Raw genomic sequence first — 17,212 nt, forward strand, 5'->3', positions numbered from 1 at the left:
TCGATAATTAGTTTTAAATTTTGACAAGTTTTATGTCAACTTTTAGTAAATTACTAGAGATTGAAGGCGCCAAAATTATCATCGATTGACACCGTTTTTTTTTTCGATCATACGGTATATCCTACACTTTTATTTGTAATGTTTACCCTCTAACGTCTAGAACAGGTTTCAAATAGATTTTTTGAAAAAAAATCGAATTTCAAATTTTTTATTTACATTATAGTTATATATTATTTTGCTCGGTATTATTTTGCCCTCGATTTTGCTGCACAATTTCTAATAAAAAATCACTTAAAACATTAAAAACAATCTAACCGCAACAGTTAATACGAATTATATAATCATATATAATCAATATACAGAGTGTTACAAATTAATTATTATCAACTATTTTTTCATTCAAAAAATGCTATAATATTTTTGATTTCACTTTGGTGTTACAATAGCGAAATAAAACACTATTTCACCACAATATACCAAAAATTTTACTTACTACACCAATTCATGTATTATATATTAAATAACACAAATATAAACAAAAACGCGAGTTAAATATTCGACAAAAAATATTCAACTATGTGTAGGTTACTAAAAAATCAAATTATGTAATAATTGTAAAATATTAAAAGAGCATTGCAGACAAATAAAAACAAAGTTGTGTTTATTCCTAAAAAGGACTTTAAATTTAAATATTTAAAATTTGAATCGAAAATTACAATGCGTTTAGTTAAAAGAACTAATAATAAACAATAATAATTATATTTATAAAAAACTCTCAAACAGATCAAGACATGTGTTTATTTATATTCAACAATAAACAAAAAAAAAACACTGCCGAAAATCAAGAGCCACAAAAAACTCACCTTTCTGAATGCGTCCTGCGGTAAAGCTCAAATTCCTCGACTCGACGAAGCTCAGATCGCAGGATTCGGGGCCCAGATCCCGCCTCCTGATCCTGCTATCCACGTTTTTCGCCCTGGCAACACTACTAGAGCACAACACCAACACTAGAACCGCAAAGCCGACGCGAGTCGTCATGGCTTCTGGAAGATCAGTCAGTGTTTCTTGTTTCGTTTATCTCGCGCGAGCGATATGTTTTGAGAGAAGAACGGGCCTCGAAATCACCCTCTACACGCCACCCGAAATGCGCTACTAAAAGCCAGAAAGCAGCAGAAAAGGTCCGAAAACGCATCAGCGCTATTTGGATCAGATGGAACCGGCGCGCGCGGCCTACCTGAAGTTTTTCGCGATGCCATCGGCAAGACGCCGACCGAAACCTCGATTTTTTCACTTGTTTTTCCACAAACTAACCATTTTTCATCCTAATTCTATCAAAGAACATTTCTCTTTTACAATACAACACACTTTTGCTAAGAAAATACTCAAACGTGCTAAAATTCTACTAAAAATAAATTCAAAAATCGCGTTGTGTATATCTGGTTGCATACCCTTAAAATATTTTAACGTTTCTTTCTTGGAGACTGAATTAAAAAAAAAGTAACTGAAAAAATATTGTGCATGACCGATGTTTTTTATCTGGCATCTGCAAATGCATACGGTGTTACGTCATAATGTTTGAACGATTAAAGATAGGGAAAATTTATTGTTATTTTTTGGTGCGATAATATTGGTAATTGTTTAAATTTCAAAATATCTCGTTTTAATCGGAGTTTCTTCGTGATATAGTTTGAATAATTGTAATAAATTATAATTTGTGTGTTTAGAAGATTAGGACTGATATTATTTTATATATCAAAAAAAGATACATATGCGAATTTTTTAGTTGATTTTTTTTAGTTTAATGCGGATTTTTTTAGTAAAATTTTTGGAAAAAAAATTGGATATAAATAAATAACGACAAAAAATTACAGTTGGGGGTTGGAACCTTTGGTCTTACAACAACAAAATAAAACACTAATTCACCACAATACACCAAAACACTTAACTTTTGATGGTTAGCGAAACGCGCGGCCAGTACAAAAGTAGTGTTTTGGTATATTGTGCTCTGAATTTAGTGTTTAATTTTGATAAATTTCTTTATTACAAAAAATCAAAGTAGTTTTCAATAAAATTAAGTAAAAATAATATACGGGTTCCCTTCAAAAGGTACCGTATAATCGAAAAAAAAACGGCGTCCAGTTGGCTTAAAAATAGCGATTGTTGACATTCCCCATATAATTTTACATATAAAATTACAGCGATCTTCATTTCATAGCCATCCCTGACGCCGTTTTTTCGATCATATGTTATTTTGTCTTATAGGCCGGGTGAACAAAAAAAAACATCAACTTTTTCAAAAAGCTTTCACGCTATAAAAATTATTTTTCGTATGTGCAGTTAACTTACCAAAGCACGTTTATACGTAGAATATTACTTGTATTTTACAGGGTGTCCAAACAGCTCCAGTCCGCGTACAGTGTTTTACATTTTTCCCTCGCTGATATTAAAAGAAGTCTACTATACAGGATGAGTCTTAAATAAATGCAAATATTTTTAGATGTAGTATATTTGGACCCCAAAAACACGTATATGAGTTTTTTGCAAAAACAAAAATTTGGAATTTTTTGAAGTTTTGGAAATTTATTAAATTTTTAGTTAAATCAAGATCTACCAGCCCTGAAAATATTTGCACTTCTTTGAGACTCACCCTGCATAACACTTAGTTTATATAGATTGATAGATTCCCTCTTCTCTCAAACAAGCGAAGTCGACTGGCTGTCTAATGAAAGGCTGTGCCAGTACCCGTGTGTTTTTATAAGCTTACGCGATAGTGTAATTTATTGCTGCAATTTTATCATAAATATTTTACAGTATATAAATTACTTGACTGCATTTTTCTATTTTTATATTTTTATTGATTAGCTACCGTATGATCGAAAAAACCGGGGTCCAGTTGGCTGGGAAATGCGACGATCGATGATATTTCCCATATAAATTTACATATAAAATGACAGCGATCTTCATTTCACAACCATCGCTGACGCCATTTTTTTATAGCATACGCTATTTGCAAAAATATTGATAGAATAAAAAATTATCCAAGAAATGGCCATCAACATTTTATACGACGAATACCAAAAACTAACATCTATAAGGTAATATGACGCTGTTTTTTGTTCGATCACCACTGCTTTATAACAAATGTGTAAATACTGTGAATGCAACTCCACAGATTTATTTCATTTCTGTTACTTCTATATTGAAAAGCAATTAATTTAAAAAAGCATGTTTGAGCCTTTTATTTTTTTTTTAATATAAATCTGTCTCCTTTAATTTCAGTAATTCCCTTCAGCTTAAGATAATGTAAAAAATCAGTAATTCTTAATTTGTTCTCAACTTACTTGTTAACACCAAAACTAAATCAAAACAAGTGCAGAAAATTCCTAAAGCACCTGACCAGTCGGAATAAAATAAAACTTTGACGAGACCATTACCATCGAGAAAAGAAGACCTAACGCACGTCTTTAGCGTGACGTCACCCAAAGAAGGCTACGACAATTATCAAAATAATAAAATAAGGTTAGCGTAAGTATTTAATTAAGTAGCCCAAATAATTATTTTTTATATAAATTGGGAAAATTTTTTCATATTTGGCATCACTGCACAAGGCAGCAGTATGCGCGACGCTGGCAAAAACCAGGCGTTACTTACTTTTTCAATCTCGTTCTTACACATTGGCCTTCCAGTCATTGCGGTCTGTAGAGTACGTGGAAGATCCTTTACCCTTTTTATTTGTTGGATTAATAATAAGTTAAAATGTAATGATATAAAAAAAAGATTTTATGATATTACCTGGGGTAGGCAAAGACTTTTTGCATACATTATATGCACGCCACTGCTAGGTAAATCTCTTTAAGTCTTTATAAAGTGACTAGAAGCATTGTTTATACCAGGCTAGAAGCCAATAGCCTAAAAATAAAACTACTCAGTTTTATACCTACATTTAACAAAATTAGAATCAATTACTTAGTCTATGTTTTAAAAGATGTAGAATTCCAATATTAATGGGGATCCAAAAAATAAACAAAACCAATTTTAAATACTTATCGTTCTAGTTGTCCATTTTAATAAATATATTACATACGTAGATACACTCCATACAACTAAAAGCATAACACCATATGTTCAAATAATCTAAGAAAAAACATCTAACGGTAATTTATTTATATCAAATCTGTTTGTCCTGCTGTACAAATAAGTATAGTCGGCGTCTTTTAAGAATTCCCATAAAAGATATCTTTATTTTTATTAACATTTTCTTTCTCACTTTATTTTTAGTGATAAAACAGAAGATGTCAAAACCAGGGATTCTTAAATGACTTTAACTATATGTTGTAATAAAAAAGCCTTTAATAACCATTTTCTTATTGCTAAAATCTACACATGATACCAAAATCCAAAGACAAAAATAGTGGCCTACATCTATACTATTTCATAAGATTGAAAATAACAAATTTGAGATGGTTAGAATCCAAATACATACTTAATATCCCTAATTTTGACTTTGTGATACATTGTGAAGTGAAACTTCTTTACGCGCGATGGGAGTAAAAATTCAAGGCCGTCACACACCACGGCCTTGACCTTGACCATGCCTTGAAGCATGAACTAGCGAGAAAAAAAGTGGTAAGGTACCAGTATAACGACTATAAATACAAATTGTTGGTTAGGTTCAACTTTTTTTCTCTTCTTAAATAAATTTAAGCGTTAACATTATTAGGTATTTGCATAAAAGTGTGTATTTTGGGTGGTATTCCACAAATTTGCAAGCTATTGAGGAAACAGAAAATGTACAGATTACAGAAATAAATTGAAAATAATATTTATACTAAAACAGCATTGTATGTCACTTTTTCAAACGTGTCCTTCATATACTCCAATTTAGTAGCTGTTAGTAAGAAGTTCCACTTCAAATAAGTGCACATAGTGCACACAAAGTTTTTATTTAATTGATCAACATATTTTTATAACAAAATATTTATTTCTTTTCAGTGTCATTAAAATAGAAAGGTTTGGTAATAACTAGGTATAGTATGTCCAACAAGTAAGTGATGATTTTGACAGAAAACATCCAAAAAATGACAGAAAATACAGCTGAATTAAAACGACAGTAGTTATCAAGCAACCTATATAGTTTAATGACACTTACTTGATGCTATGTAACTTAGATTTGACATATAAAGCGGGAATATAAGCATTACAACTTATTCATGGATTCCATTCGATTGTGTAAAATGATAATTAAAATAATTAATTAGCTAGTCTATCCTAAATGTAACATTATACCAATAAAATTAAATTCACTAGTATAGTAGCATAAAAAAAATATACTATTTTACATCGTGTTTTGCTTGGAGAAAAACACATAATTTGAACAGACTTAACGACAATTTGTCAATTTTTATACAGTATATACAGAATGTTTCAGAATAAAAATCTGTAGTATTTTTAAATCGAGTAAAATGATAATTCTCATCATTTTTCAATTTAATTTTAATGTCCCCTATCAAAAAAAAAGCGTCAGAGTGAGCGATGAAATTCACATAAAAACATGAATAAAAATTATTATGGTAGTAATAATTTTTTTGTTTTTATGTCACGCTTGAAAAAATCGTATGATTAAAAAAAAGCGTCAGATGGCTTTGTAATGACGATTGATGACATTCGCCATATAATTTTAAATATAAAATGACAGCGATGTTCATTTCCAAGCCAATTCCGACGCCGTTTTTTCCGATTATACGATATTTTTTTTAAAGCTCTAAAATTAATATTTTTAAGTCTTTGTGTCTGTTAAACGCTTTTGGTTAAATCTCCTTTATTTTTATAAAAATAAGGTATTTTCAAAAAAAATCACGTCGAGTTGGTTTTGAAATGAGAATCAGTGACATTCACCTTATGGCAGTGATCTCCGTTTTAAAGCCAACCCTGACTCCTTTTTTTCGATTGTATGGTATTATTTTTTCTACCTAAAAGTGCAACCAATTATTACTATTTTTCCGCCCTTGTAAGTGTGCAAAAACCATATGATCGAAAAAAAACGGCGTCCAGTTGGCTTGGAAATGACGATATTGACTTTTCCCATACAATTTTACATTTAAAATGACCAAGATCTTCAATTCATAGCCATCGCTGACGCCGTTTTTTTTTTCGATCATATTGTATTTTTAGTGGTGGTATATTTCGACCCAGAAACACGTATACAGGGTGCTACAAATTCGAGGTACGAGCATTGGTATCTCGGTAACCATAATAGATACGAATATGGTTAAATTGGGGCGTCATCAAAATTTTTTTCAAAGTTTCAAGGATTGCTGAGTTTTTAGGAAAAACCATATTTTTTGAAAATAAATTTTATTTTTTCCTGTCTTACTTTTTAGAAAATCAAAAAACTAATTGCACATTCTCATAGCCACTTTATTAGGGCTATCTGACAGTATTTTTAGATTTTCAAATTAGCTGATAATTTGAGATACAGAGGCCGACTTAATTTTTTTAAATACAACCTGCATTTTTTATTTAAGATTTTGAAAGAACTCGGTCTCTTCAGTACAACGATATGCCACACTTGATACTTTTTTTTTGTTTCAAACATTTGACCACAATTTATTTACACTAATTTCAAGTCCGGTTCTGTTTATTTTAAATATTTAATCTATTCATCATTATAATATTGATAAGCCTTCAAACGTGACAACATGATGTGGGGTAAAACATTGAATAGAAAATCAAATGTAATAAAAAATCCAAACCAAACCAAATCAATATTTTACCTCGTATTTTTCAACATTTACAGTAAAGAGTACAAAATGCATTCGGAAGTATAAGAAGATATGTCCAAAGAGCTATAAATAAAATTGAATGAATAATAAATTTGTACAATAGGAAGGGTGGTAACCCTTTCAAACATGTAGGGAATTAGAAAGTAGTCTGCAGAAGTTGACTTATTTATAATTATAGTTGACTTATAACTACCATTAATATTATGCATATTATTAGATCGTCCACTGAGATTTCAAATTCACAATAAAAAAAAGTTATAAAATTATATCTTTAAATTGCTGACCTGGATATTATTTATTTGAATTCTTTCTATTGGCTGGATTTTCCTAATTCAATGTTAATTAGCGCCGATCAATATTGTTGCGATGAATATAATCAGATTATATAATTTAAAAAAACAGAGTCGGACTTGAAATTATTTTAAATTATAATTAAATAGTTTTGTTGTTTAAAATACCCAAAACAAAAAAATAGTATAGTGTGGCATATCATTGTACTCAGGAGACCAAATTCTTTCAAAACCTGAAATAAAAAATGCAGGTCCGTATTTAAAAAAAATTAAGTTGGCCTCTGTATCTCACAAATTATCAGCTAATTTAAAAATCTAAAAATACTATCAGATAGCCCTAATAAAGTGGCCATGAGAATGTGCAATTGTTTTTTTGATTTTCTAAAAAGTAACGACAGGAAAAAAGCAAAACTGATTTTCAAAAAAATCCGTTTTTTTCCAAAAAACTCAGCAATCCTTGAAATTTTTGAAACTTTTTTGATGCCATCTTGGTGATTATCCCAAGGCGCAACTTTGCCCCAATTTAACCATCTTCGTATCTATTACGGTTTCCGAGTTACCAATGCTCGTACCTCGAATTTGTAGCACCCTGTATAAAGTTATATAGCGAAAAAAAAAACATGTTGAAAGTTTCGTATTTTTAAAAAGTTTTTTGATAAATTAAATTTAAAATAACCTAAAATAGGAAAAAATTCAATAATTTTGAAATTTAAGTATCACAAACCCTTTTTCTATAATAATACGACAAAAATGGGGTGATTTTTTTTTAATTTAAAAAATATATCACCTTGAACAAAATAAAGGAAATTTTTTACTTTTATTCTAAAACACTCTGCGCAACCTACAATTTCAAACTCCTCCCTAATCGAAAAACAAAAACATTACAAATTCTGTATCAATAAAAATGTATAAATTAAATTGTTGCGGTACCTCTCCAGACTCATAAATAAATATTTTATCTAATTGTCAACAGCGACATCGTTGCTCTCTTCTATAGTTACCTCGTTCACCTCCTCCTCTAGCGTGACCTCGTTGACGCACACCTCTCGAACTCCGACCTCGTCGGATTCGGAATGGACAGTCTCGCAGAAAATGTTCTCGCTCAGGAACGTGTGCTCGTCTATGGTCACCTCTTCGTCTTGCGACTCGTCCTCCTCTTCTTCTTGGACGTGAACCAGCTCTTCTTCAAATACACCTGTAACAATTATATAAGGTGTCGACTTAGTGCAGTACAGGCTTGGTGCATTTTAGTTGATTTCAACAAATTCCGACCGCAGCGCTTCAACAGCGGAAATCAAATGTATTTCACGTCGGCGCAGCGCCGCGCCGTCACGTTGACCGCATTAATGTAATATTAAAATCTTGGTTTTGTCATAATATTTAAGTATTTTAGTTTTTTGCGTTTTAGTTAGTGCAGTTATCTATACTAATATATAAAATCCCTAAGTGACTGACATACTGATTAATCACGATCCTACTCAAACCACACAACGTAAGAAGCTCAATTTTGGTATACAGGTTGATTCTAGGGTGTAGAGGTTCGATATAAAGAATTTTTCGAAATTCCAGTTCCAAGATGGTGAAACCACCCTTCAAATATTACAATATTTTTTTATTTAAAAAACGGTAAAATTTCCGAAAAAACGCTTAAACACGTATATTTTATTTTGTTTTTTTACATATTTTAAGATTTTTTAAAAATGTGTACAGGGTGTTTCGAAAAATCTGGTCATTGATTAATCACGATCCTGCTTAAAGCGCTTGACGTAAAAAGCTGATTTTTGGAAAACAGATTGACTTTAGAGTGTAGCGGTTCGATAAGAAGGGATTTTTCGAAACTCGAATTCTAAGGGGGTGAAACTATCCCTCAAATATTAAAATATTTTTTTATTTAAAAACCGGTGAGTTTTTCGGAAAAACTCTTAAACACGTATATTTTATTTTGTTGTTTTACATATTTTAAGATTTTTTATAAATTTATACAGAATGTTTCATAAAATATGACCATTGAGTAATCACGATTCTGCTTAAACTGCTCGACGTTTAAAGCTGATTTTTGGCAAACGGATTGACTGTGGGGTGTAGAGGTTCGATAAGGAGGGGTTTCTCGAATCTAAAATTCCAAGAGGGTGAAAACGCCCCTCAAATATTACAATATTTGTTATTTAAAAAACGGTTAGTCTTTCGGGAAAACGCTTAGACAAGCATAATTTATTTGGTTTTTTACACATTTTGAAATTTTTTAAAAATCATACAGGGTGTTCCAAAAAGTTGGGTAATTTCTTAACCACGATTCTGCTTAAACTACTTGACGTAAAAAGCTTATTTTTGGCAAACGGATTTTTCGAAAGTCAAATTCCAACGAGATGAAACTACCTCTCAAATATTACCAAGTTATATAATAATATCGCCATATTGTTTTTTCTCATGCTGACATAAATGTGAGAACATTTTATCCAGTTTGTATGTTAATGGAAATTCTTGCTTTGCTTTATCATCACCATTACAAATGATTAATTCGATGCGAACGAAGTCGCTGGTACACGCTAGTTATAGGGCTATATTGCTAGTAAGGAACAGAAATTGAAGCCAAATTTTTGAGATGGAACTATACCAAATCCACATAAGTCGGTCCTTTTCGTTCAACAGCTTTGAACTACGCAAGCGTGAGAAATGCTTCGAGATTGGTTCATTTATTTCATACTAAGCAAGAGAAGTAGTTTTCTGAGTTTCCATCTACCACATAAATCAATTTAGCGTCTGACTATTCGCGCCTTTACTTATAAATTTATATATAAATAATATTTAGAGTTTACGACACGTAGAAAATTAATTTTCTACGTTTTGACACTTTTTTGACAAATTTAATCTAACCTTAATAAAAATATAAGTAAAATAGCAAAATCGTTATGGAAACGAAAATATAAAATCACACCAACGTATATCCGATAAACGGAGGCATGAAAATGCAATAAATTTAAAAACTGCGTTATTTTCTAACCAATCAAAGTCTTTAAATTCTACCAATAAAATTAATATTGTATCAACGTATCGTCGGACAACGGATGCATGAAAATCAAGCTTTATGCATTTTTTAAGAGAAACTACTTATACAGACTTCAGTTTTTTTAAGTTTTCCGCCATATTTCCGGAAATAAAAAAGATAAGTTCAATTATTAAACGCTCAAATTCCAGGCAATTTTGATATCTATAGGAAAAATACCACTACACGTAGATATATTCCCAATAAATCATATCATAGTGTTGAACATAAAATGGCTAGTTTAAATTTCTTAGTTCATAGATTACTTAGTTTTCCACTGTCCAACGAAAGATATGAAATAGAAAGAGATTACATTAGGAATGTAGCTGAGTGTAATGGATATTCTCCTTCACTAGTTGATAAAATAATTAGAAAACGTAGGTATAGGTTAAGGATTTCTGAAAATTCGACTTTTCAAGTGGAGAAAGATACGTCAAAATATTTTTCAATACCGTTTGATGAGAGTTATCCCGTGGTCTAAAAGGAATGTTTAAGAATGTCAATTATAAACTTGTGTTTAGTGTTAATAATAAATTACAACAATTATTAGGTAATCCAAAGGATAAAACACCTCCACTGGAAAGGTCGGGTATTTATAAAATTTCTTGTAAAGATTGTAATCAGAAATATGTTGGGCAAACTAGAAGATCAATATTAACTAGATTTAAATATTTAGCTCAGATAAGATATGGTAGACCGGATAAATCTTGCGTTGTACATGTATAGATTTTAATAATTTAAAATAATTAAACAAGTCTCAAATTGCAGGCGATTAGATGCATATCAAAGCATCAGAATTAATAAATGTAAAGATAGTATGAACAGAAACAACGGTCCAATTCCTTCAAGTTCTTTGTTCCTACTACTATTGGCTAGATCTTGCCACGCCCACTCGGTGCCCACTGAGCGAGTATATAAACGCTCAAATTGTAGATTGTAGTTTAGTTTATAATGACCTGCTGATGACCTGCGAAATGCGCGTCCTGTGTAAAAGTACAAGTGTTTTGGTGTATTGTGGTGATATAGCGTTTATATTTTGCTATCATATCATACATAAAATATAAACACTCTATTAATCAAACAATAATTACCTTCTGGATCCTGCTCTATGTATTCCTCTTCTTGAATCACTTCCTCTTCGTGCACCAGCGATTCGTCAGGTTCGGACGTTGCCAGATCGTCCACAAAAATCTCCTGTTTCAAAGACTGACACGCAAACTCGCTCTCGTCGATGCCCACTTCTTCCTCTTCCAACACTTGGATCTGTTCCTCCTCTTGTACGACTTGAGTTTGTACAACCGGTTTCTTAATGATCTTTGCTGGTTTCAGAATAACCGCTTTGGGCAACTGAACACGTCAATATAATAAATTAATAAAGATATTTAAAATTTGAGGTTAGGAAGACTCACATTACCGCTTCCTTGTGGAACCACTTTTAGGATTACGTTTTTACCGGAGGCTGTTTTTACCATAACCAAATTTGAGGCAAATGTAGGCTGTTTTGTAACGGTCTGTGTACTGCTTTTCGCAATTGGAGTTCCTTCAATACTAGATGAACTAGATAAAAATACAAAAAAATCTCATATTAATAATATACATGGTGTAAATTAATTATTGTGAAAAAATACACAAGATGATTGCTTTAAAAGGAAAGGGGAGAGGACTATTTAAAAGCTGTATTCCTTTGCAACCCTGGTTAAGGTTTTCTATTTTGTTTCTATGAACTGGCTGGAATTTTGATTATCAAAGAACACAGTTCCTGAAAAATATCTGCCATTATTGTCACCAAATTAACCAGCGCAAAAAAGGCTTTTTTTTTGTTTGAAATTATACAGGGTTGTAAAAAATGTCTATACCTATGTGGCGGATTCATCTCTCCAAAAAAATCCTTTATGGGTATTTCGCCACTGCACTGCAACTACTGCAAGGTTATACAGGGTTGTTCACCACATACGACACGGAGTATTATAGCTAAACGATTAGATTTTTACAAATTGTAAGTTTTAGGTCCGTTGAAGAACTATTAGAGCTACAATTTGAACATATTTTTACAAGATACAGAGTGTCCCAATAAGTAAAAAATATTATAGTTGTATTTTTTTAAATGCAACACCCTGTATATTATTCTATTTTTAGATTCTATGATTAAAATAAATGTAAATTTGATTAAGGTTTATCACACTTAAACCTTGCCGTTTTTGAAATATTTTCAATTTTGTGAAATCGCAGTAAAACATGTAAGGCTTCATTTCTCCAAGGGTATTAAAGGTTTTAAAACTAAATATTTACTGAAGATTATTTATTGATCAGATATTGTGTTGCAATAATAAAAATTATACACCCTTATACAGAGTATCCAAAAATTTATATTAAATAATTACTAGATTTAAATGGCAATAACTTGTTTAATTCAAATAGAACACCCTGTATATTTTAAGTGAATCAGATGCACAATTTAATTGGCTATCAAATTGTATTATACCATTTTTTCCCTATCTCTTCAAGTTTCGTAGAAAATGCATTTTCTTATATTTACAATAAATAAACCTCAGTAAATAATTACTTAGTATTAAAAACTTTGATACCTTTGGAGAAATAAACCCTTAAAATTTTTACTGCAATTTCACCAAATTGAAAAAATTTCAAAAACGGTAAGGTTTAAGTGTGATAAACCTTAATCAAATTTATATTTATTTCAATTGTAGAATCTAAAAATAGAATAATATACGAGGTCCATTTAAAAAAAAAACAACTATAAAATTTTTTACTTACATATTTGGGACACTCTGTATCTTGTAAAATTATTTTTAAATTGTAGCTCTAATAATCCTTGAACGAACCCAAAACTTCCAATTTGTAAAAATCTAATCGTTTAGCTACAATACTCTGTGTAGTATGTGGTGAACAACCCTATACAGGGTGGTCCGAACTGTATTCCGGAAACTTCGGCAGCATATACTGCAGATTAAAATAAGTAAAAAAGTTCATACAAATGTATGTCCTAAAATGCTTAGTTTCGGAGATACAGGGTGTAGAAATTTCATTTTTATTTCGATTTTTTCCAAATAATTTAAGAAGTAACATCAATATTTGGATGAAAATTGGTGTCTGGGAGTTTTTGGACATGAGAAATTTGATTTCCATGTCAATCTGACTCCTGCTTGTAGAGGGCGCCACCTACATATTCTTTAATTGGTTTGAAGAGTAATAACTTTTCATCCATACCTGTATAAAACTACTGAGTAAAAAAATATACATTTACAACTTTTTTTACATAAAAAAGGTCTCTTGGTAAAAATCGCTACGAGTAATGGTTCTCGAGATATTTGAAATTGAAATTATCAATACCTGTCATCATTGACAAATTAAACATGTTGACCAAATAGTTATTAGACTGAAATCTTAAATTTAAAATCTTTTTGTGCCAAAAGTTCAACAGAAACTGTTTAATCATCATTTTTTCGCAGAAAAATTTATGATTAATTTAAAAAAATAAAAATTTATTATTTCAGTCAAACAACTCTATTCAACGCATGTGCTTATTTTTTGTCAATAATGACATGTATTGACTATTTCCATTTTAAATATCTTGAGAACGGTTGCTCGTAGCGATTTTTACCAAGAGACATTTTTTTACGTAATGTTATAGAAATGTATATTTTTTAGTCAGTAGTTTTATACAGGTACCGTCGAAAAGTTATTACTCTTCAAAACAGTCAAACCGCATGTAGGTGGCGCCCCCTACAAATAGGAGTCATTTTGACATCAAAATCAAATTTCTTAGGTCACAAAACTCCCAGACACCAATTTTTATCCAAATATTGACGTTACTTCAGAAATTATTTAGAAAAAATCGAAATAAAAATGAAACTTCTACACCCTGTATCTCCGAAACTAAGTATTTTAGGACATACATTTATATGAACTTTCCGGAATACAGTTCGGACCACCCTGTATATCCTTCAATTTTTTTTGTTGTAAAATAACTTGAACTGACGATTTAAACAGCTCATTTACAAATTATTTTTTCGACATTAAACTCTATTGAAAAGACGAATCAAGCATGAAATGAAAAGAAATATTGAAACTCAAAAAACGTCAATATTTGACATTTCCAGACGTTTCTACTATTTTATCAAACTGCTGCGTATTAAACCGATATTTTTCAGGACCCGACTCTTACTATAGTGTACCAACCTGGTTAAGCTGGTTTTACAGCGGAATACAGCCAAAGTTACTTAGTTATACAGGGAGAGTCTTAAATAAGTGCAAACATTTGCAAGGCTGGTAGATCTCGATAAAGAAAAAATATTTTCTCCATGTCGTTTTTCAAATATAAGTCGAGATAAATAGCCCAGATATTTTACTTTGAAAATAAAAAAAAATGGAAAAAAAATTTGAAAACCACTAGATTTTTTCCAAAAAATAAAAAAAAAACAATTTTCTCACCAAGAAATTAATTTTCTCATCAAGAAAGATATTTATTATAAATAAATAAATAAATATACCACCGCTAAAAATATTTGCATTTATTTAAGACCCATTTTGTATAGGGTGGCCCAAAGACATTATATATTGAAATAATTCATTGAAATTCAGTATGTTTATGGCATTAAACAAACTTAGTTTTCGCTTGTAATATAATGCAGGAAAAAAACGTAAAAACAGTAAAAATATGTAAAAATATGTAAAAACACGTCATAAACGTAAAAAAATAAACAGAATGCGATAATATGTCTTTCTTCCCAGCATATATTGTCTATTATTTCTGCCTAAATTTAAATTTCTACATATAAAAATGTACCTATATTATCAATAAAGTGACCAAACATAGCGAAATAAATTAAGATCTATTTTTTACAAAGGTCATTAACAGTGTTTTTAGAGAAACTTGATTAATTTGTAAACGTTTTCATACAATGTAAAAAACTACCCAATAAAACCTACTTTTTTAAGCAAGATTACTACGCGACTTAGGCAACGTTGCCAAATGAAAAATTCAGTCACAAATTTGATTAAAAGTATGCAGTTTAAAAAAGTGCGGTTGGTTCAAGTTTTTCGTCATATAAAATTTACTGATTTTTATTCAAAGTACTAAATAAAAGTGGCAAGCTACCTATATTATTATTTTAATAACTTTCAAAGCTATAGAATTAAAATCATCAAAATAAACAGTTGTTAGATAGAATTTTGAAAACATTATAGTAGTTTTTCTTGATCAATACATACCTCCTATCAGCTGGATTAACCGTAAGTCCATAATGTATATCAGCATTCCAGGGATTAAACCTCTTCTCCGTAATAATTTCTCCATTTTCACCAATAAGATATTCACTACCGTTGTCTTCATATTCTTCACCATCCCCAACACTTTTGACTCTTTGAAGGCGCATTATTTTATTTCCTTTTTGATACAACACCTATGATAAAAAATTATTTAAGAAAAAAAGAAATTAAATCAAGTTTTTTGCAATGTTAGAATAAAAATAGTAATGTAGACATTTTTACCTCTTCTGAGCCTCTCCTTGATGGTGCCTTTCTTCTCCTAGTGATAGTATACTGCATAGAATCATATCCTTCCCTCCGCATCATATCTGGCAAGTATCTTCTTCTGGCATTAATAAACCAATTACTAATTTGCAAAACAGTCAAGTTTGTTTCTTGTGAAAGAACGTGCTTTTCTATTTCTGTTGGATAGGCATTGAACCTATGCTCATACAGCCAGTTTTTCAAAATTTTTACAGAATCTTTCGGTAAATGACCTCTTCTTTTAACTGTTCTTGGTAAATAGGTCTCATATTGGGTCTCATAAGTAGGCTCATATTGTGTATAGAGAATTTGTTGCTCTTCATCAGAAGCAGACTCATTCTCTTCAGCACTACTTGTTTGAAATCTTGACTGTTCCGTAATAACATATTGTGCATCTAGGCAAATGAAATAAATGGCTATAAATTTACTGTTATATAAGTACATGCATTGTACTCACCTGCTTCTTGTATCTCATACTGAGGCGAAGACGACATGTTTTTCTAACGTAGTTTGCCCTTTTATCACCTATAAACATTGTTTTTAATGTTATAATGTTTAATAACAAAGTACATAACTATGTCATTATTTAATATAGAAAATTTGTAAACTGCGTAAGGCAACGCTGTAGCAATGGCTGACGTCGACGAAAAAGGGAGGGGTTTGAGGATTCATTTTTTTTGGCCCAAGACTTTAACAACGAACAAAATTGTTACACAAGGGGTGAAATAAACAAATAAATAAGGAAATTTTTGAATTAGGATGATAGATGACAAAAATTTCAGTAAATGTCAACGAATGTCATGTCAATATTGTCAATTTCAGGTTAGTTTGACGTTTTAAACAAGACATAGATATGTTTTGTCACTTCTAAACGTCTAATAAAACAATAAATATGTATAATTACCTGTAATCCTGGATAAAAACACTATTTTAGAACCTTTTTCAGACTCGGCTTTGCACTCCTCACACACCTTTTTTCGACGAAGCGTTCTTTAAAGAAATTTCTATTAACCAATCAATACCTCGGGTACCGAAAAACTCGGTCGGAGAATGGTTTCATGACGTCACAGTACTTTTGGTTAGGAGATATAAAAGAATATGGCGGTATTTTTTCATTTTTAAATAACTTTTCTGCTTATTTTAAATTTCTGTATAGATTGTAGAATTTTGAGTTTATTAAAAAGTATATCTTAATAAATTTAAAACTGGTAGTATTCTTAGATTGTTAACCGTTCAATAAATTGAAAGTTCTCAGTAGAAAGTCTGTTGATGACGTTGACTTTTGTTCTTTTGTTTTTTTATACGCACCAGAAACTTGGATTAATTGGATATTGGATATTTTCTAGGTATTTTTCCGGTTATTAAAGTTAATGATTCATGTTTGTTGTCATTTACTGTTTATTTATGGATTATTATGTACTTTTTTACGGAAGCGGATAATTCTTTATCGTGATAAGCTTGCTATAGTTGATATTTTATTAATTATCTGGCAGAGCAATAGAAACATGATTTAATTAAATTAGAAAAGATTTGGACGATTTCTCTCGGTTATATTTTTGTGACCGGTT

At 30.7% G+C, this 17,212-nt stretch overlaps 1 protein-coding gene across 1 annotated transcript; it reads right to left on the minus strand.

The window, feature by feature from the left end:
* Positions 1–7,796: 7,796 nt before the first annotated feature.
* Positions 7,797–16,642, minus strand: LOC115883621. Its single transcript, XM_030901978.1, has 7 exons — positions 16,549–16,642; positions 16,102–16,169; positions 15,624–16,039; positions 15,345–15,535; positions 11,525–11,672; positions 11,207–11,462; positions 7,797–8,267 (listed from the first exon to the last, which is right to left on the minus strand). Exons 2-7 carry the CDS (start codon positions 16,136–16,138, stop codon positions 8,032–8,034), a joined length of 1,284 nt encoding a protein of 427 aa, XP_030757838.1. The 5' UTR covers positions 16,139–16,169; positions 16,549–16,642; the 3' UTR covers positions 7,797–8,031.
* Between the last annotated feature and the right edge of the window lie 570 nt (positions 16,643–17,212).

The sequence above is a fragment of the Sitophilus oryzae genome, unplaced genomic scaffold (genome assembly GCF_002938485.1).
Source record: "Sitophilus oryzae breed Bouriz unplaced genomic scaffold, Soryzae_2.0 scaffold_1973_pilon_pilon, whole genome shotgun sequence".
Classification (NCBI taxonomy): Eukaryota; Metazoa; Arthropoda; class Insecta; order Coleoptera; family Curculionidae; genus Sitophilus; species Sitophilus oryzae.

What these genes read in the sequence shown, in the direction of transcription:
- LOC115883621 (XM_030901978.1), bottom strand. Translation starts at nt 16,138, where the DNA reads ATGTCGTCTTCGCCTCAGTATGAGATACAAGAAGCAG. An exon ending in CAAGGAGAGGCTCAGAAGAG is followed by an intron (nt 15,536 to 15,623) that starts GTAAAAATGTCT and finishes TTTTTATCATAG; the next exon opens with GTGTTGTATCAAAAAGGAAA. An exon ending in TTCCACAAGGAAGCGGTAAT is followed by an intron (nt 11,463 to 11,524) that starts GTGAGTCTTCCT and finishes TGACGTGTTCAG; the next exon opens with TTGCCCAAAGCGGTTATTCT.